The sequence below is a fragment of the Coenobita brevimanus genome, chromosome 12 (genome assembly GCF_032717465.1).
Source record: "Coenobita brevimanus isolate Jiangsu-jjx chromosome 12, ASM3271746v2, whole genome shotgun sequence".
NCBI lineage: Eukaryota > Metazoa > Arthropoda > Malacostraca > Decapoda > Coenobitidae > Coenobita > Coenobita brevimanus.
In genome coordinates this window covers 9,099,504-9,122,208 of record NC_136965.1, presented here as the reverse complement: position 1 = coordinate 9,122,208, position 22,705 = coordinate 9,099,504, and the positions used below count along the sequence as shown (strand labels likewise).

The 22,705-nt window shown below is 42.4% G+C and overlaps 1 protein-coding gene across 1 annotated transcript; it reads right to left on the bottom strand.

Moving 5' to 3' along the window:
- Positions 1–15,621: 15,621 nt before the first annotated feature.
- Positions 15,622–16,395, bottom strand: LOC145412427 (uncharacterized). The gene has a single exon (XM_080282315.1). It carries the CDS (start codon positions 16,393–16,395, stop codon positions 15,622–15,624), a length of 774 nt encoding a protein of 257 aa, XP_080138441.1.
- Positions 16,396–22,705: the final 6,310 nt, after the last annotated feature.

The following is a 22,705-nucleotide window of genomic DNA, read 5'->3' as shown; positions in this document are numbered from 1 at the left end:
AACGTTTTTATTTTTTTGTAACATGTACCATATTTTGGTGGTCGATTAGTGTTTGGCCCCAGAATGCTTTTGTTTCATTTCCGTATGTGTTGGAGTAAAAGTATTTGAAAACCATAGTTAAAAGTAAAAATAGTAAAAAAAAATGTGTAATGAATAGTCGGTATCTACAAAACTTACTTGAGTACAGTACTAAGGTATATTTCTTAACATTACAGCTCTGCTGTTACAACTACCACTGCTACTACTACTACTACTACTAGTACTACTACTACTACTACTATTACTCCTACCACTACTACTACTACTACTACTACTACTACCACCACTACTACTGTGTATCCTGGGATATCACCCCTCTTAATATATTTCATGCACAAATGTCTCCATTGCGATCATGTGGCATTTACATCTGAATGCTAGCTTCTTAAATGACGCAGTACTATTGGTTTGTAATTCTTTCAAATCAACTCGCATATCACAGGACTGAGTGTGCAGTTTCCATATTTTCTCTGAATGCACAGGAAGAAACTGCACATCTACTTTATCATAATTATTTTATTGATTTTTTTTTTCAGATATGCATTGAATATAATCCACGTGTTTTCGACTACAGAATAGGAACGTAAAAACAAATAAAGCTGAAGAATACGACAATCAAGCCTGGATATAATCCAGTGCTGTATCTGACCAATAAGAATGGCGGGGGGGGGCAAAATGCGTGCTGTGTCACAAGGATTTCAGTACTAAAACTATGAGATCATCAAAGTTGCAACTATGTAAATTTTTCTAGTGTTCCTGTCACTGATGCATCATTACATTAATATTTCAAATTATAGATTATGAAAAGACTACATATTCTGGTGGAGTTCGTGAAGATTATCATATTTCGGTCAGGGGGTTAGAGAAGAGAAAAAGGTAGGAACCACTGTATTATAGTGAAAAAAAAAAAGGCCCAATGTATAATGATCTACAGTAATAACCGATTGTTACAGACCTACATTTATCTTGCAAATTCTTTAAAATCCTTCACCAGTGTTTGTCCTAGGGGATGAAAATGACCTGGAATAGTAAAATAATACATGATGACTTTGGATACTCCAGTGGTCTGGACTCCCCAGTCACAGTGACGGCCATACATATAATCCATTTCAAATAGGTGATTGGAGGCTCTGTCGATCATTTAATACTTTCAAGGGAAGTAGGATGCTCATCTGTTCTTAAGTACATTACACTAAGGTAATTACACCTCGCAAGAGGTTATATGAAATTGACCGTTATCGTTTTCTAAGTGTTTTATCGGACGCGCTTCATGACAAGATATGATAAAGGGAAAGCCGCGATAACATCAATGCACCATTGTTGTCCTGCCGCTCGACAAGATTCACCAGTAAGCGAGAGTGAGAGTGAGCGAAATGGAGGCATTCAAATCTAAACAGCTAATAGCGACTTTGTTTTTGTCCTCAGTTATCCTCGTTGTGTGCAAGGAAATGCAGGTGAGTCAGACTTCATTATGTATTTTTTTGTGTCCAACTATGAGCACAGATTAATAGTCTGCCCTCTGAAACTCAGTAATCCACCGATGTGCCACACACTTTCACATTTGGTCACATCGGCGCTTATACCCATCATCCATACCTGGTACATGTTAGAGCTTCCTCATTCAGGACTGATTAAATGATATTAGTGAAGTTTTTATGACGTGTTGGTTTCTCACTGAATATCAGGGAAGCCCATTTCTACGAAATTGAGATCATCTGACCTTTCCCTGCCTCGGCCTAAGATTAAATTCACATCTTTTTAAAGAGCAGATCACGTCTCTAACCTTGCCCCTGTTCACCAAGTGAAGTAGATGACAATGAGTGTTCCTGGTAGTATTCTCGGGGAAGACTAGCACACCAAAACAACAATTTTGCCTTAATGACCCTCCAGTCAACAAGCCTGAGTCTTTTTTTTTCTGAGTCGGGCTTACAGACATGTTCTTAAAACTCAGCGGGTCCGGGAGTATGGAAGCCCTCAGATTCGTGCGGTGGTCAAGAATAGTTGTGATCCCCTTGAAGTGACTGGAAGTCTTTTGATCATACACCGCCATCAGGGAAAGTAGGCTTGATATCTACACAGTGGCTGATGGCATTATATATGGTTAGCCCGCAGATCACGCAGCACAGCGTATTCAGCTGCGCACCAGAAAAATCAAGCACGCACTACTGTCATAATCATCATGGGTTTCACAAATTAATAACTGTCAGTAGCTGAAATCTTTACAAATATGAAAAAAGGAAGGCTTAGTATCAATATTTATAGACTACACGAGAATCATTACAGCACTTTTAATGAAGTCACACTCATTCCTTAGATTACGACGCAAAAAGAAGTCTAATTTACAACCAAAGCCTCAGTTGTACTCGGAGGTGAATAAGGACAAACGGGAAAGAAAACAAACTTTGTGAGTCTGATCGTCCCGTGATTCGGGTTTTTCAAGTGTTGGTGTGGAATTATTTACCACTGCATAATCCCCTCCTCTCGAATACGAGCGTTTGAACAGCAATGGCATATTATTAAAACTGACATCGTAAACGTGTAGGCAAGCCCCCGATCACGACGGTCATTTAATAGCCTTTTGATGAGATAAAAGCATTTTTAGTTGCATACCTGGCCGCTAAATACACTCTGAAACATGGCATACAGGCTAGCCACATCTTTCCTTAAACCGGGCTTATAAATGGGGCGTTTAAAACCAGAGGGCCGCAAGAACCATTTTTTGTAATGAGAAAAAGTCCCTTATTTTTTTTTTCTCAGCAAATACTATAGATAGAAAGCTGGAAATTGCTTTATTTTAAAGGTATGGGCATTCTATGGGCCATACCTTTAAAATAAAGCAATTCTCAGCTGTCTATCTATTGAAGTTGCTGAGAAATAAATAACTTTAGGGACTTTTTCTCATTAAAAAAAAAAAATGATGCTTGCTGCCTTCTGGTTTCAAACGCCTCAAATGGCCATCATGAATTAAAGGCTTGCATACACTTTAGCCATCTCTCTGTTATTGATATATAAAAAAAAAAACTTAAATAACTGCAAAGATGTAAGGATTAAAAAAAAAAAGTACGGAAATAAGAGATGTAAAACATATAAAACAAGAAAGCAAATGCAATGAGAAGAGATTCAAAGTTCTAAACCCAAAACTACATTCCTCTCTGCTCATAAAAAGTTTGTAGGTGGTGAAGTATATTACTGGGTATAAACACTTGAATCTCCGTCCATAATAAATGCCCTCTTGTTTTTCATAGTTTTTCATTTCTTGTTGCAGTTATTTTTCCATTTCCACATGTTAACAACAATTTTAACAGAAAACTTTATTTTTTAGCTTATATTTTTTATGAAGTCAGCCTCCAAATAGCCCCCCAATTTTTCTCCATCTAAACCCTTTAGGTGTCAACGCCTACCTACATGATTCCCCCCCAGTGATATGTTCCTGCCTTGACAAATTATCCCCCTTGAACCTACTGTAACATCCTTCATGTACCTGTTTTTCCCACTTGAACCTATTTTCCCCCTTTGATGTATTTTCTCCCTTGGTACTATTTTTTCCCTTGGACCTATTTCTCCCATTGGACCTAATTTTCATCATGGGCCTATTGTACTACATGGACTTGTTTTCCCCACGGACCGATTTTTTCCCATGGATCTCATTTACCTATTTTCCATCCTTGACCAGTGTTCCTCTATTTTCCCTCCATTGGTTTGACATGGAATTGGGCAACACGTATTCGTGGATATTTGCACAGCTGAAAAGACGTCCGAGTGTTATAAAACGTACTGAGGGAGTAACAAACAGTATAGAGGCTCGAACGCCTCTATACTATTTGTAGGAAACATTCCCGGTTGTTACGAAGGATTTTTGGTGACTAACACGTTCGTGTACGGCTTTTCATTTTGGAGTTAGGCCTATGCCTGACGAAAGAAAGATTAAAAGATATTTTTGCCATCCGAGTTCGCAACTCCTATGAAGTTTGCTGGACTTTGAGAATAGCTTTGCACTTAAATAGCGAAGGTCTTTCAATCCACATGCGTGGGCCTGTATGCCTTTATGCACGTGACGCCACTGGAAAATAATTATCCCTATTTAGTAAACGCATACTGATAACCATTGCGAGTATTATTAAAACTAAATAAGCAAAGGGGCAGGCAAGCTCCTATTATTTTTTTGACGCCAATCTTGATGCGCAAGAGAAGTGAAAATTGTTAGAATGCATTTCATTCGGCATAACACAATCAGCAACGAGGTGGAAAGGTCAGCTACATTTTATTTTCAACATGTTTCAGGAATGATTTTTTTTTGGGGGGCAAAGGCTTCAGGGCCTATTTCTTGGGGGCAGTGACCTATCTCAAGACCCAGTAGTCCTCCTACACCTCCACATGTCGCCACTTCGGCGCTAACACCCACCATCCGTGTTGAATACATGCCAGGGCTGTCTCATACAGGACGGTGTATTGGTATTAGCGGGGGTATTTTTATGACATGTCGACCGGTCATCTGGTAGATCAGAAAAGTCTGCTTAAGGAAATTCAAATCCTTAAACTGTTACCTGCCCCAGCCGGGATTCGATCTTGGGTCCATTAGGACTGCAGGCCGTCTCTCTACCGATTCAGCCACCGCCTCCCCAGATGATGAAAGAAAATAAAATAAAAAAGGAGTCTGCCCTTACTTTCGCGGTTTCAGGCTGAACACTTAGACCGTTTATATTTAGCGCTACGAAACAAAACCACTGATGATCTAAATACAGATTGAAGAATAAAAATATTCAGTGCAGTTGGTGGAACTGTTGATTGCAAGAGATTTTCTCAGTTAAACAAAATTCTCCGGCGTTAACATGGATGAAATAGCTAAGTGTATCAACTGCAACTGAAACAGGAGAAACAGGTCAAGTATTCTCAGTGGCACACGATAAATCGTAGCTCCCCTTCCTTAGCGATTTATTTTGCAAGTAGCACCTTAATATTCTTATATTTTATTTTTGCTTTTTAACAACTTTAGATTCCCGTGACTCATTCTCAGCTGAATAAAGGTGAGCACATCGGCGCTCTCAGGTTCTTATAACTCACACTCAGCTGAATAAAAGAGTCAGGGGTTACTTGGCATATAAAAACTGAAGAAGAAACCATAAAAGATTTAAAAGTGACATAGACCAGTACCATACTGGAGTATGTTAACTCTTTCGCTCCGAATTACCCAGTTTCCATTTTACTTCAGCAAACATCAAACGATTTTACAAAGGTTAAGAGAAGCCTAAGACATCAAAAATGGACGATCCAGGGACGATCCAGGAAGCTCACCACAGCCAAAGGGAAAATGAATAACAGACATAATAAAGCAGTATCAGTCTTGCCACAAACAACATCTTAACTGTGTCCAGACATTTCGACATACTGAACTATGTCATCTTCAGTGGCTATAAAAAGAAATAAAATGACCTATAAGGTGAATAAAATCCTAAAAGAACTATTTGAGCTTGAGCTCATCGCACAGCTCCGGACAGAAATTTGTGGTACAGTACACTCGAGGTAAAGGATTGAAGGGCCGTTGCAGTCGTACTGGACAGCGGGTCACTCTCTGGGACTTCAGCCAGTAGCCTATACAAACTAGTACCTGAGTAGTTTGATATAAATGATAAAAATTTTGGGCAGATTGGACATCATATCGAGTCTTACCTTCGTAAGGGGTGCGTCTTAACGTTCTTATATATATATATATATATATATATATATATATATATATATATATATATATATATATATATATATATATATGAGTCCCCTTTTTTGATAAAGGCCAAGGCCTTGTCCCTGAGTAGAGGACTTTGATTTGGAAGGTGTCTCACTTGATGACCGGATGCCCTTCCTGATGTCTACCAATGACCCTTGGGTGGACTCGAACCTCCGACCCTTCGGCAAGATCGCTTTAAATCACTGAGCCGTGGCTGCTACACCACTGTGGTGAAAAGAGAGCGCTACTTCTCCCAGCAGGACGGCTAGCGCGGAGCGCGAACTCTCATCCCTTCGATTTCGAGTCAGCCACTCTACCACTGAGCCACCCTGCCCCTCCAAATTGAAAATTGTCAGTTAACCGTCTACCCCACCTCTTATCTGCTGTCACTTTAGCACCACGCACAGCCCTTCCCTCCCTATATCTACCTATCTATCTATCTGTTTATCTATCTACCTATCTATCTATTTATCGAGAGAGAGAGAGAGAGAGAGAGAGAGAGAGAGAGAGAGAGGAACGTTAAGAAGCACCCCTTACGAAGGCAAGACGATATGATGTCCAGTCTGCTCAAGATTGTGATCATTTATATCAAACTACATAGGTGCTAGTTTGTATAGCTTACTGGCTGCTGTCCCAGAGAGTGACTGGCGGTCCAGTAAAACTGCAACGGCCCTTCTACCCTTCACCTCGAGTGTACCGCGAATTTCTATCCAGAGCTGTACATATATATAAAAAAAAAAAAGTAGTTAAATTACAGGCGGACTTAATTACACAATATATTTAAAGGCACAGCAGACTGACAGTTGTTTAGGGCCGGTTTTCATTTATAAATATGAATGAATTCTAGTATTCCGAGATTCTTATTTTCACATGTATCTATTATACAGAAATTTTTGGAATCAACAGAAGCATTACAATGATATGAATGTTCCCTTACCGTTGAGTAAGGAGGATCGCTTACAGGGAGACCTGATCTATCTATTTTTTTTTTTTTTTTTTTGTCAATGGCCAACACCATGAAGGGGCATTAGGCCAGCAAGAATCGATAATCATGAAAGCCAGAATAATGATATGAAATATTTGCATCTATTTCATACCAATATTAAGTTATTTTTCGTGATTATGAAACACAAGTAGTTATAAAGAGTACTCATACATCAGTATACATGGATAGTACCAGGACAAAAATACTTCCATCTATATATATATATATATATATATATATATATATATATATATATATATATATATATATATATATATATATATATATATATATATATATATCACATGTAGACTCATTACTATACTACTACAGTATAATCAAATACATATCAAAATTATGTAAAAAATACGTAAAAAGGAACAATTACGGATTTATTGGTCCTGAACAAAAAGGAGAGAAAAAAAAACATTTACATAAACGTAACCTCCTCCTTCGATTCACAGATATATAAAAGTGTATTGACGTATATACATATTTACAAAAACCATGTCCCTATAAACAAACAAGATAAAAATAAGTGAAAAAAGGAAAAAAAATGGATATATAAACAATAAATACCTCGTATGTAAGCCACAAGCACCGTGCCCTGCTGTCCAAACTCCCTTACTATGGACTAACATCTTTTGTTCCTTTGATCTCCTCATATCTCAGTGACAAAAAAATAAGAGTATAAGTAGATGATGTATATTCCAATTTCCACTCAATTAACGCCGGCGTGCCGCAGGGATCAGTACTTGCGCCAACCCTGTTCCTGGTTCATATTAATGATCTCTTATCTGTCACCAGCAACCCCATCCATTCATTTGCAGATGACTCAACACTTCATACAGTAGTTCATTCACACTCAGACATCCATTTACAATGTCTAATATCTCTAAATCTCAACCAAGTACAGCCATCTCCATAAATCAAGACGTCTCTACAATCAGTGAATGGGGACAAAACAACCTTGTCTCATTTAATGCTAATAAAACCAAATATATACAATTTAACAAGAGACAGATATTGCCAGATTCGTATATTACCTTCAATGCTACTAATATTCTCATTTCCAAAAGTACTGAAATTCTCGGCGTCTCACCTAACAATGCCCTCAGCTGGACCTCCCATGTCAGATCACTTGCTAAAACCGCCTCAAAGAAACTTGGATTATTGTACAGAGTCCGCAACTTCTTCACTGACGAGCAGTTAGCTATAATTTATAATAGTCATGTGCGCTTTCGGCTTGAATATTGCTCATCCTTGTGGAATGGATGTGAAGAGGTTGCATTAAAAAATCTAGACAAAATTTAGAACAAAGCTGTTGAAATTATTAACAACCCTGCTATTATAAATAAACTACCTCCCCTGCATGTAAGAAGGAATGTTGCCTCCCTTGCATTAATTTACAGATATTTTTATGGCAAATGCTCAGACGAAGTTGCGTCAATTGTGCCACATCTCCATGCCTTCCCTCGTGCTACACGGGCATCTGGTAGCGCTCATGACTGGAATGTCACTCAGCCATATTGCAGAATTCTATCAGATTTCTTTCATTCCCCAAACTGCATCTCTCTGGAGCTCGCTTCCTCAGAGTTATTTCCCTCCAAACTTCAACATACGGCTGTTCAAGTCTAACTGTTACAGACATTTTATGAACAGAGGGCACCAGTAATCTGGTGTATGGATTATTTTTTTTTATTCATTTGTTTTTCCTTCCTCTGTTCTGTTATTAAAAAGAGAAAAAGTTCATAAAATAAATCACAACTCTCTGAACAGTCTGGTCTGTTTCAGGAAAATCATCAATTTATTAGTCACACCAACGTCCCCATCACCCACGACTGAATCAAGTGTGAAAGGGAGCGCATTCGTCCTATAGTAAGCAGCCAGAGAAGTACGTTCCCCAGCATACCTACTGCAGTACACAAGGATGTGACTAATAGATAACATCGCATCATGGGTGGTACATCGCAGTGGAAATTGTCTGTTAGTATATATGGTAACATACGTGTCAGTAAGGTGTAATTCATGCGGAGGCAAGTTAAAGCGACCTCCTCCCACCTGTTTCCACGGGAGGAACTGGAGTAGTCACATATGGTCTTACTGACTGATGGAATTGCCAGGTCGGTTCATTGACTTTGCCACGGAAGATTAATTGATTTTCCTCCGAAAGAGAGAGCTCATGAGGAACTCCCCAAGTTTCCTCGAGTTCTACAGCCGATTTAGCTAGTATGTCAGCCTGCTCGTTGCTATAAATATCACAGTGACCAGACACCCAGATCAGAGATAAGGATTTAGCACGTGTGCAGTTTACTGATAATGCTGCCCAGGACCTCATGTGAATCAGTCCTTCACTAATGAATTGCCTGAAAGGCAGACTTAGAGTCTGAAAAAATGACAAAACTGTCATGATCTGAAAGCAAAGCAAAGTCTATAGCTTGATGTATGGCAAGAAATTCAGCAGTGAATACAGAAGTATGAGGGAGCAAGTGAAAATGGATGCGGTGCTCCGTAGACCACACACCACACACTCACACATTCATCCAACTTAGAGCCATCAGTGTACAAGTGTAATGATGCAAGGTGTCTAATGAGAATCATCCAGAACAACTGTCATACCTCCACCTCCGGCGCCCTGGACTTAGCAACGAGGAGCCAGTCAATGTTGAATGGGGTAGCAAGTGACTCCCGGGGTGCTATTTTTGATGTTAAAATCTGATCCCCATTAGAAAGGTCGTACACTAACACCTCACAGATGAAGTGAAGCCTCTCAGCCACTGGCTTGAGGGCCGCAGGTATTCCCACCGCAGGAGGATCTGACAAATCGGGAGGCCAAATGAATGTTTATGATGGGTGATGATACTGCAACAAAATAGCACGTGGTCACGTCGTACAGGGAAGGGAGGCACATTAGCCTCCACTTCCAACCGCACCACACAAGTACATCGAAAGGCTCCAAGACATATATGCACGCACACGTTCTGAAGCACATCAAGTCCATGGGAGGACAGCATCTCATGCTGACCCATGGACTTTTTTTTTTTAATGTGAGGAAGAAGGAACCAAAGGCCATGAGCCCATAGTCGAGCTTAGAACGGATAAGGGACTTATACACAATCAATAAAGACGTTCTATCTGCTCCTCACAATTTACCGGAAAGAAACTTAAGGACGTTAACTTTTTTACCTCAAGAAGCAAGTAAATGATGAATGTGTGTTCTCCAACTGAATTTATTGTCAAATGTAGACCTAATAATCTTACTGAGTATCGAAAAGGTATCGACTGATTAAAGTTAAATGCAAAGGAGGTACGTTAACCCGCCACGTGCCAGTGCCATTTTAAAATGGTCTAACAAAAATCTGCGGTCAGTGCCGGTGATGTTCTAAAATGGTTTAAAATTAAAACATTCACTGTGACCACAATTTTCAAGATTTGTGGGTAAAAATTGGCGGGCATGTATGTTAACTGTTCCTTTGTCATGCCCCAAGCAGTCAAGGCCATACACCCACTCACTCCCCCCCTAACATTCGCTCTGCCTCACTCTGCCTATGTGCCTAACCTAGTGCTGTACATAGTGAAGGCATCTTGTAAATATTTTCACATAAGTGAAGAGACTATACATAGTGAAATCATGTAAATATTTTCTTATAAGTGTAAGAACTGTACATAGTGATGTCAAGCTGTAAACACCTTGTAAGTGCCAGGACTGTTCATGGTGAAGTCATGTTGTACCTATCCACAAGTAAGTGGAAGTCAATGCATTCACTTTGAGACAGACAGGCAAATTGTGACAGATGCTGAAGTAATAAGTAATCAGAAAAGTTTACTGAACATTGCTACACCTTCCCAACATAAATACCTGAGTCTACCTAACATAGAAAACGGCTTTCTCTCACCTACGTGGCGAGTGTGAGAGAACGGGAATACCTGTATACGAGTATGCAGGACTCAATAAAACCCATTTCTGAGCTTTGGTGAGTATATTAATGGTGAAATTCATTGTTTTCACATCAGAATCTATCATTTTAGCCAATAAAAAAAAAGAGGTCAAAAAATGGCCAGCGTGGGGGTGATCAATAGGGCTAAAAATATCTGACACGCAGCGGGTTAAGTTTACGAGTAAAAACAACACCGCTACACTTAGGGACGGAAAATTTAAATCACCACTCCAGGGCCCAATGCTGAACAGATTCAATGCCAGTTGAATCTGCTGTGCCAAGGATTGTGCATTGCGGGAAAAGTGCCACATTGCACAATCATCAGAATAGAGTGAGTATCTAAGCGTCCTGGGGGCGGAAGCAGACGACAGAATGTCATTAATGACAATGCTGAATAAAGTAGAGCTAAGCACACTTCCTTGTGGTACCCTGTTCTCCTGGACAAATATGTCAGATGTTATGTTACAGGGTAACCTGACAGAAAACGTCCTGTCATTAAGGAAGTTCTGAAGGAAAATGGGCAAATTATCTCGTAAACCATAAGTATAGAGTTTATGTAGTATTCTGTTTCCCTAGGACATACCATAAGCCTTAAGAATATCCCACAAAATTCCTATCATGAATTCGCGATTGGCAAAAGCCTCAGCTATGCAATGCTTCAGGTGCACTAAATGATCCAGTGTGGATCTGTATTTAAGGAATCCACTCTGTTGGTCATTTAATACATCCTTCGACTCTAAAACAAAAAGTAACCTTTTATTAACCATACATTCAAAGACCTTACAGAGACAGTCAGTCACCGCAATAAGTTGAAACAAACTGGGATTCGTAAGGCAACCATCCCAGTGAAGTATTGGCATGACATGCGCATAGTGCCATGAGTTTGGGAACGTGCGAGATGACCAAATCTCATTGTACACCGCTAACAGCTTACTGAGGATGGCTTGAGTAAGTTGCTGAATCTTACCGTACATAATGGTGGATGGACCAAGACTGGAGCCTTTACAGGATTTTAGGGCAAGGAGAAGTTCATCTAATATAAATTCGGAGTTGTAGCTGGTATCTCCCACTTCTGTGGCAAAGTCTATGTTATGCAGCTCAGCCATATGCTTATGGTGGAGAAAACGAGGATTGTAGTTGGCTGAGCTGCTTACCTGGGCAAAATAGTCGGCAATAGTATTGGCAATGTCCACGGGATCGTCAATGACATTCCTGGCCACCTGAAGTGTGATGACTGGGGACTGGGTGTACCTGTTAAGTACATTTATGGTGGACCAGACCTGATTTATGAGGGTAGTGCGATTCAGTATGGACACAAAACTACGCTAGTTATTCAGTTTTGCCACTTTCATTGTCTTCCTTGCCTCAGCCTTAGCTGCTTTGTAGGGAATGAAGTTTGATTCTGCAAGCTGTTTCTCAAAAATCCTGTATCTCCTATTGCGCTTGGTGAGTGCATGTTGGCAATCTGGTGTCCACCAAAAAATTCTATGCTTTTTTGGAATTGTAGATGTTTTGGGAATAGCAGCCTCAGCTGCATGCATAATGGAAGTCTGTCAGTGTGCAACTTTCTCATCAGTGTAATCTCCCGATATATCTAGATCGGCAACCCGTGAGTAGTACCCCCAATCTGCTTTCTTACGAGTAATGTTAAATTTGGGTGGCGGGGAAGGCCACGAATCGTCGTGTGCATAAGAATGACAGATAGGAAAATGATCACCACCCATTGAGTCCCAAGAGATGTTACTGTGTATATCAGGAGATGACAAGGACAGATCTCTACATGACATGTTGCCGGTGCGGACGTCTACACGAGTCGCTCTACCATTGTTTAGAATACAGAAGTTTGACTGAAATATGAGGTCGCTACTTGTTCCCCACTGTCATCACTTCTCAAGCTTCCCCACTGACAGTGATGGGCATTAACATCTCCTAAAATTAATTTATGACCTGGAAGTTGATGGGCTAGTGAAGTGAAAGCATCACCATCAATGGGACCACGGGGAGGACAGTAGATAGATCAAATAGACAGATACATGTTATTAAATTTTACTCTGCATGCAACAGCTTCCAGATTAGAATTTAGAACCACTTTCGTTTGTGGGTGTGAATTGTGGGTGTATATGGCAACTCCATGACCATTATATCTTCTATAAGAATGGTAATGATTGAATTGCAGAGGATCAGGGTGATCATCAAGTGCGTCTCTTGTAAACAAATAATGTCTGACCTGTGTATAGATAGCAAAATTGCTATATTGTGGAATTTGTTCCCAAGAGTCCTACTATTCCACTGTAACACAGTGAATGTAGCAGTTTAAAATTTATGAGAGGGGCCATTGTGCTTAGGTTTATTAGCTGCCGGCCGCCAGGCAAGTGGCTACCAGGTGACCTATCGTGGTGCTTACTAACGGAAACCTCCATACGATGAACATCAATAACTAGGCACCAACACTCCCCTGAGGAAGACCTAATGCTTTTCTCCCTCGCTGGAGCAGGAGCAGGTAAGACATGAGGTCATGACTTTGAAAGGGTGGTCAAGTTAATTTTTTCAGGCTTTTCAGACGTCTGTATAGCCCGTACTGATGGAGAAGTAGTAGTGCCCTGAGCGTATGAAGTTGCAACTGAGAAATCAGATATAGGGTTGGAATGTACAGTAGGAGTAGATGAAGGGTCAGAGTGAGTGACAGGAATGCCAGGGACAGGGTCAGTCCGAGTCTCCACTGTACGCATCATGGGTCGGGACACAACCGCCGATGCATAGGAGACATTTGGCTTGGGAGTAGTATGCAGCTCCCTTACCTTCTTCCTAGCATCGTAGCAGGATATGCCCTCCGTTGCCTTCACTCTGCAGACCCCTTTCTCCTCTTTCCACTTGGGACAATCCCTCAAGGAAGTGGAGTGAGTACCCTTACAATGAAAGACTCGGATGTGCAGTGCTCAGCATCAATACCCTGAGCTGCATACCTGCCACACATTGCTTGAGAAACCTGACAAGCCTTGTCAGAATGTCCATAAAGCTGAAATTCAGAGCATCGAAGGGGATTGGGGATGTAAGGTCTGACATTAAAGATTTCATACCCAAGTTTGACACTCGAGGGCAGTGCGACCCTGCCAAATGTTAAAAAAATGGTCGCAGTCTTCTTCCTCATGCCTTCCGCAAATCCTGTAATAAAACGAGCATCAGTGACATCTTGTTCAGTAAGTTTATGTACTGTACAATATCATCCTCTTGCATAACCATGAAGTCCCTGCAGGGGAATTCATGGACTGTGGGATCCTTGGCTCGACATTGTGGCAATGAAACTTACGGATCTTGAGCAAATCTTTAACCTGATTTGAATTTAGCATCTTAATGAGGAGATTTCCAGAAGCATGTATTTTTTACATGTTCAGCTAACCAGCCCAGCCATCAATTACCTTGATAAGAAAAGGACTCAGAGTAGCCAATGAAGCAGAACCAACAATGTGTAATTGTACATACTTCACATTATGTACAGGGATGGCTAGCGGGGACCGAGTCTGGGGGCGGTCATTTCTTGTAGTACTCCTAGGATCGTCAAAGGCTCTCTTCTCCCTATGGGAGAGAGGGGCAACAGGGGTGTCTGATATAGTAACCACCTCCCCCTTACGGGGGAAATGGGAAGAAAGAGAAAGACAAGCAAAGGACATGATACCCAGGGACTAAACACCTAAGTCTGAGACCACCCTCTCAAACTACTCTCAGGAGGATGCGTCTGTGTTAATTCACACCCAAGAGTGATCAGTAGGGTGTACACTCCAGAGATAAGTAAGTAAAGGCAATCTCAGGAATAGATACAAACACGATTGTATCTAAGTAGGGGAGGGAGGAAAATGAGTTCTAGCTAACCTGACTTTAAAAAGCGTCCCAGTGGCGAACAACAACAAAAACTAATGCCGCTATGGCAACCCTACAGCTAGAGGAGAGCTCAGTGCAGACAACCACTTTCTCCACGACCATGCATAGAAGTGTGCTACTCGACTAAACTCCATGCTCGTCGATCTTTAGCTTGAAAGCTCTTGTTATGCTCCCAATATACCCTGAGTGGCAACTACTGTCGGTTTCAGAGGCCATGTCGCATCGTTTTTTGAGAATAACGTAGTAAGTAACAGTTGGAGCAGTATAGTATTTGGCCACAGTGTGTTTCATACCCTGCGGTAATTTTTGGCAGCATAGTGGAGTACGGAAATGAAATAATTAAGGCAATTGTCCTTGAGAAATGAGGCTGAATGTCAAAATAAAGGACAGGGATACGAACGATACTATGGAAACGTAGTACCTGCCACGTGAGTGACGTCAGTAGACAGGCTCCTCCCACCACCCACACGGGACATTTCCACCCCTACCATCTCCCTCCTTTTCTCCCTCCCTCTCTTCGAAACCATGGTCGAAACTTCAATCATCGGCACATGCTTTATAGCCTATATAATGATATATTATGTAATTGGCGCATGCAATATGTGTTACTATAGTTGGTATATTTGTATTGATAGTGACACATAACAGAGCGAGAGTAGGGTAGAATGGGGCTGATAATGCCCGGCATGATAGGAGAGCATTGGTTCGGTACAAGTGAGGAGTGGTGTAGTTTCGTGGTGGAATGATACGCCTTGTATATAAGGTGTTATGTGGTCCGCGTCAGCCATGGGTTAATTCTATTTTGTAATTGCTATCGATTATAGCTCATAACTGTCGTATAATGTTTGATTTAATCAGTATCGTAATCAAGTATTATCATGAAGCGCCCAGTATCATGATTAAGTCCCAGTCTACACCGATGCTGAGTCAGTTACTCAGCATAGGCTCATTGTTATCTTTATGGTATATTGTGGACAGATTTCAGTCATACATCACTGTAAATGAAATGAAGCATATATGTAACGGGTGGACAAAAGAAACAAAATCAATACATAAGTATTTTACTCCTCCTCACTATCCAGGAACAAGTCGTTCTCATCATCACTTTCGAGGTTAATGATGATGGGATCCACTCGTTCATGTATGTTGTCTGTGGCCCAGTACTCTTCTTCGAAGGCTTGGGAACGTCTGACCGCACGACCCCACACCTCTCCAGTTGCACACAGCCTCGCTTCCTCCAGCCTGGCTTGCAGGTCTGTTCGGGTGAAATGGTGTAGTGAGGAGCGTAAGTGGCGTTTCAGGCACCTCCACACCTGCTCGATGGCGTAGAGCTCGGGATGAGCTGGTGGCAGCCTCACAACTTCATGGCCCCATGAGCGTATTATGTTGTCGACTTTGTACTGTGGCTCTGTCTTGTTTTGCTTTGAAATGAGGAGCAGTTCAGGCCGTGTGGCGTGTGGTGGGAAGGGTACGTTGTGCTGCTCCAGCCATATTATAATATCCGCTTTCTTCGTGGAGGTGGTGGGACAGCGACTCTCCTCCGTCAGCTGGCTGTGATAAGGGGCATTATCCATGACCAGTACTGACGGCTCAGTCAGTGACGGCAGGAGTTGCGATGTCAGCCAGCGGAGAAACAGCTCGCCGTTCATCTCCCCGTGGTAATCGCCGCTAGTGTTCTTGGTAGGGAAGCATAGAAACGAATTATCGACAAAACCGTCGGCCGTCCCAGCTGCGACCACCACAAAGCGCTCTCCTTCCCCAGGCGGCACCTGACGGCTGTATTTGGTGCTGGTGACAGGTTGAGTGCCGTCTACCCACTCCATGCTGTGGCCCATCCTGGTGGTGAACCACGTCTCATCAAGGTACACCACCTGCCTGCCTTCCTGTTGGTGGCGTTTGAGTGCCCAAAGAGCACTGATTCAACAGCAGACAACATCAAGAGACTCCTTCCTCACATACATCTTCCGCTGAGATGTCTTTGTTGCGAAATCCCATGTTAAGGAGGAGTCGCCACACTGATGTATACGAGGCTCCCTCCGGGATGATGGCTGCCGTCTTTAGGTCCTCCGTCAGGGTTGCTATGGTGAATGTTTCTCTAGCTGCAAATTTACTGTGGATGTTGTGGCGAATGGCACCGATGGTAAAGTTCTCGAAGATGGGCGGGGTTGGTGGTGGTGGTGGTAGTGGAACTGTCGGTGTTCCAAGCTGACACTTGGTACTGCGCTGCACCATCTTCCGCACCGCATTCACTGTCATGCCCATGGCTTCAGCAACACGGTGATACGGCCTATGGAGGAAGGCAGTTATGCATATCGGATGGGCCACATAAAATTAAATACTGGTATTCAATGATATTAAGGTTTAATTTAATAATTAACAAAACATTTCTTCACATTTGGCTACTTAATTAATCGTTATTTATTACATTATGGAAGCAATCGCATCATCACTATTTTGTATCTCTGGGGCTCGCCACTTTAGTGCTTTCAAGATATGGGTTGCAGCAAAACACCATTATTATTTGCCTGTGGCAAACAAAAATAATCATAGCCACTTGCCTATTCAAAGTAATCCGTAATCCATTGTCTGCTTTCTCACTGATGTAGAATGAGTACAGTCGCATTACGAACGCGTTCTTGCAGCCACGAGGACAACGTAGCATGTTCCCCATGATGGACACTGCTGGAGTCAACGTAACATCTACCTCTGAGTCTACGACTTCGGTTCGATCATCAGCCCGTTCCACAGGGTGACACATCACCCCTGACTTCGACTCTCCTATCATGCCGGGCATTATCAGCCCCATTCTACCCTACTTTCGCTCTGTTATGTGTCACTATCAATACAAATATACCAACTATAGTAACACATATTGCATGCGCCAATTACATAATATATCATTATATAGGCTATAAAGCATGTGCCGATGATTGAAATTTCGACCATGGTTTCGAAGAGAGGGAGGGAGGGAAGGAGGGAGATGGTAGGGGTGGGAATGTCCCGTGTGGGTGGTGGGAGGAGCCTGTCTACTGACGTCACTCACGTGGCAGGTACTACGTTTCCATAGTATCGTTCGTATCCCTGTCCTTTATTTTGACATTCAGCCTCATTTCTCAAGGACATTTGCCTTAATTATTTCATTTACGTACTCCACTATGCTGCCAAAAATTACCGCACAGTATGAAACACACTGTGGCCAAATATCATACTGATCCAACTGTTACTTACTACGTTATTCTCAAAAACGATGCGACATGGCCTCTGAAACCGACAGTAGGGCACTTGTATTCATAAACGATCGACGAGCAGAGGGTGGTCGGTAGTCTGTCTTTGTATTGAAAAAAATAATCTTAAAATAATTCTTATGAACAAACCAGAACTTTATTTGAGGACATAGCAAAAATTCATGCTATTCTGGAGGTTTCCACTAAGTTCACTAGTCATTCACGCTGACCTTATAAAATTGAAAATGAAAACAGAGAATAACGTAAACAGGTTAATAAAATCCATGGTTAAAACAGGAATTGTCTCAAAACCTTCAAAAATTTTGAAACCTAGTGGCTCATCACCAGCTAGTAGGTATGGATTACCTGAAGTTCACAAACAATCCGTTCCTCTTAGACACAAAATCTCCCACGGCAGTACATTTCTGAAGTCGTGTGGGAGGGCTTCAAGTACCATGATAAACAACAAGGGTCTCAAGACTGACCTCTGATGCACACCAACGTTCACGGAAAACTCATCACTTAAATCTCCATTCACCCTTACATGGGTGAGAGCACCCACATACATAGCAATAACCACCCTAACCAGTCACTCCTCGATCCCAAGCTTTCTCATTGCCCACCTCTCCATCTCCCCAGGGACTTTGACAAAGGCCTTCTCCAAATCAACAAGTACAGATTCCTTTCCTTTCCTACATATTTTTCCTGAAGCTGTCGAACAATGAATATGACATCAGTGGTCCCTTTGCTTGGCATAAATTCAAACTGCATCTCATCAATATTCACTTTCTTTAATCATACCATTTATAACTCTCTCCAATACTTCATTATCTGCTCCAAAAGCTTATGCCTCTATAATTAATATTCTCTTTCCACACCATCACCCTTCTCCTTGTACGCATTTACAATTACACATCAGCCAATCATATGAGACAAAACACTCACATAATTGCATTTATCAAGTCAGTAACTTACCCCATTCCTATATCGCCTGAGGCTTTCAGCATTTCAGCAGTCAATCAAGACGAACCTGCTGCCTTCCCCATCTAGATCCTGCCTATTGCCCTGCCCACAGTAACAGCGTCAATCAAAGGCCAAGGGCCAAACACTGGATCTGCTGACTTCAAACTTTCCCTGTTCCAGTCAAACTCCTCATTCATCAACCGGTCGTAATACTCTCTACTGGCGTCTTTAATATTCCAGCTGTTCACCACTACCTTTCCTTCATCATTCTCCACACACTGCTCACCTGTGATATCCCTGTTTTCCCTCTTCATCGGATTTGCCACCTTAAATATCATATTCGTCCTTTCCACATTATTTAGGTTATCAAGCAAAAGTCTCTGAGACTCAGAGTTTGCCCTGTAAACCTCTTTCCTAGCCTTACGCATGACAGCCAAACATTCCTCTTTGTTACCACCCCTTTTCTATTCCAGGAAAAAGCTTATCTCCTGAACTACAGCTTCTACATCCCACCATCAAGTTACTTTATGTCTTGGGGACCCCTTGTCCATCCACACACTGAATCAGTAACTCTCAGGAGTGGATCTATAACAGTGGCCGAATAAAGGAAGGACAAACTATTTTTTCAAAATCCATAAGCCAGGTCACAGATGAACTTGAACTGCCGTAGGGTGATGTTTGGGGGGAAACTAATATGGGGAAAGCGAGTTCCAAAGAGAGGCAGTTCAGGGTAGAGACAAACAGTATTACGAAACATAATCCTTATTGCAGCCAGACAGTGGTTATGCTTGAAGTACTTTACGTATTATTTAGGTTTAAGCGAGAAATGATTTATATCGTCTTGATTCACTCCCTTATTGCCCGATAAGGATGGTAGGAGCTCGGGATTGGGCTACTTACTCATAACATTTAAGTAAAGAGTGACCAGTCCCAATTCATTGAGTTTTTTTTTTTAATGCAAGAAAGAACCAAAGGCTGGAGCCCGCAAACCGTTCCCTCCAAGAAAAAACAAAAACAATACAAAAGAGAGCCAATATCAAGATCTGTTCATTTCGAGATGCCTGGACACACTGCGTTTGAAAAACTGGAGATTATTGGAAGTAGGAAATACAGAGGGAGACAGTTCCAGAGTTAGCCTGTTGCATAAAAAAAGGACTGGGAGTAACGGTTAACTCTTGCATTAGAGAGTTGGACAGAAAAGGGATGAGAGTTTGCTGCTAGACGGGTGCTACGTGCCCGTCGTAAGGTTGGAGGAATGCAAGCAGATAGTTCAGAGGACCAGTGTCCATTGAAGCAGCGACAGTAAAGAGATAAAGATGCAACAGTGCGACGAAGAGACAGAGGTTGATGGGAGTCAGTAAGAGAAGGAGAGTTAATGAGACGAAAAGCCTTTGACACCACCCTATTGAGAAGAGCTGTATGTGGGGAGCCTCCCCACACATGAGAGTTGTACTCCACACAGGGGTGGAAAAAAAAACCCTGTATAGAGTCAACAATTGTGCAGGGGTAATGAAGGAAAGGAGTCGGCTTAGCACACCTAATCTCTTGGAAGTAGATTTTACATGAGATGTAATATGATCTTTCCAAGATAAGTCCCGAGCAAATGAAACCCCAAGCATGTTCAAGGATGATGCGGGATGAAGCTGAATATTATTAAACATTAGTGGGTATACCTGTGGAAGATTTTGTTGGGTAGATTGATGTAAAAACTGGGTCTTTGATGCATTAAAAACAACCAGATTATTTTTACCCCAGTCAGAGATACGAGCCAGAAGAAGGACATATGTAGTATGATTTCTTGCAGAAACATGAAGTGAATGAGATTCTGAATTCCCACCGTCACTAACTCAAGAGTTGTCATTGATTGCCAGCTAGTTCAATATGGAAGTCGGGCTACTCATGCAGAGACCACAGAAGTCTATCAATCTATCTATTGCCAGACGCCTCAATCCCGTTTGGGGTGGCCACAAACAAATCGCCTCCACGTCGCCCTGTCCCCCGCCATTTCACTGCCCTGCTCCCAACTCACACACCCCTCTCTCATATACCTCTCCACCCCATCCCTTCATCTCATCCTTGGCCTCCCCCTCCCTCTTCCCCCCTCAACCTCACTCACATACACTCTCTTCGTCAGTCTTTCACCCTCCATCCTCTCCACATGGCCAAACCACCTCAGTGTGTTCCTCATAACGCTTCCTATCACATCCACATCCACACCACAACGCTCCTTTATATCCTCATTCGTCAGCCTGTCTCTTCATGTGACTCCACAGGCTCCTTTTAAATAACTCATTTCCACTGCTCTCACTCTTGACTTGTGTCCTTCCAACAACATCCAAGCTTCACTTCCATACGTTAGAGTTGGTATCACAATACTGTCATGTAGTAACTTTTTCACTTCCATGCTCACTTCCCTGTTTCTTATCACTGCTTTCAAGGAACCAGCAACCTTTCTTCCTTGCTGTACCCTTTCAAGCACTTCATCCTCCAAATCTCCATCCTTACTCATCACACTACCCAAGTACTTAAACGTACTCACAGAAGTTGCATATCTTTAAAAATCTCTCCCGTGATGTTTATTGATATACCGTACGTAAGTTCTTCATGACATTATTCTCTAATAGTTATACTACAGTAATTTCCTAGATATGCTTTAATGCGGTAAATGCAGGAGAACGTTATTATAGAATCCGTGAAAGCACACCGGGTGTGACAGCATTCATCACATATTTACAAGTCTCTAGCTGCACCCTTTGTTTGAAACCCATAAAATTCAGTTTTCTAAAAGAACAATGCTTCATCTCCAAAATGCTGAAGAAAATCTACAAAGTTTTTCATATGAAAATTGTACTATGTTTAACCCTTTAACCGCGGGTGTCATTCCAGAATGACATTGACAAAACTGGACCAAACTGCAGGTGTCATTCTGGAATGATCGTGAATATTTTGAACACCGTGCATTTTTCCTGCGCGCAAAGTGTCTCATGCAAGAGTAGCTGTCGAGTTCTTTCACGCCAGCCATCCCACACCTCCCTCCTCCAACCCCGAGGGGGCCCCCCCCACCCCTGCCCTGACCCGCATCAGTCAGTATCTGTCCAACTCTGTGCGTGAGAATGGTGCTCCGTCCCGACTCATCGTCGCTCACTTCCTTCTCGAAAGTGATTAGTGCTAGTGTGCCTTCTACCTCTACACCAGTGAAGGAACTGCTGACGGCGAGGCAGAAGGGGTTGAGGACTCCTGAAATTAGAATTGAGCTGGACAAAACAGTAAGTACTACTCTTGATTGTGGCAGTGAAAGTGACACACTCACAGCAAGCAGTGATGATTTGGCAGTGATTGGTGGTGAACCATTTTCCATTGATAGTGACAGTGATGAAAGTGATCGTGTTGTTTCCCCCCCACCACCCCCAACTTACTCTGGGAAAGGGAAGGCGCCTATGGGCAAAACTGGTATTGCACATGGGAAGGGAGTGAAGCGCAGACTTACGTCTCCCACACCAGGCCCTAGTAAGCATTTCCCATCAATTTCCCGTTCCCCTAGCCCTATTGCCCTCACATCATCATCATCATCTGCCGTACCCTCTCCTCAGTCTACATCATCTGAGGAATACGAATTCCCAGAGTCTGCAAAGAGAGGGAAGGCAGGCCGTGCAGGCCGTATAAGCGAGGTGATAAGCGGGGAAGAAAGGGTCAAGTTTCACCAGGCACCAGGTCAGAAACCCCCCTGCCTGCCCCCCGCTCAGCTCCTTCACCCTCGCCACCCCCCCACTCACCGCCCCCGCACTCACCCCCCTCCCTGTTGCCTCCTGCCTCACCCCCCTCCCGCTCGCCTCCTGCCTCACCTCCTGCCTCACCCATTGCCTCCACCTCAGCTCCTTCTCACGGGGAAACGAGTGCAAAGCAACCTGCCACTTCCACTGAACCACGCACAGGGAAGGTTGATGCATTTGTTTGGTCT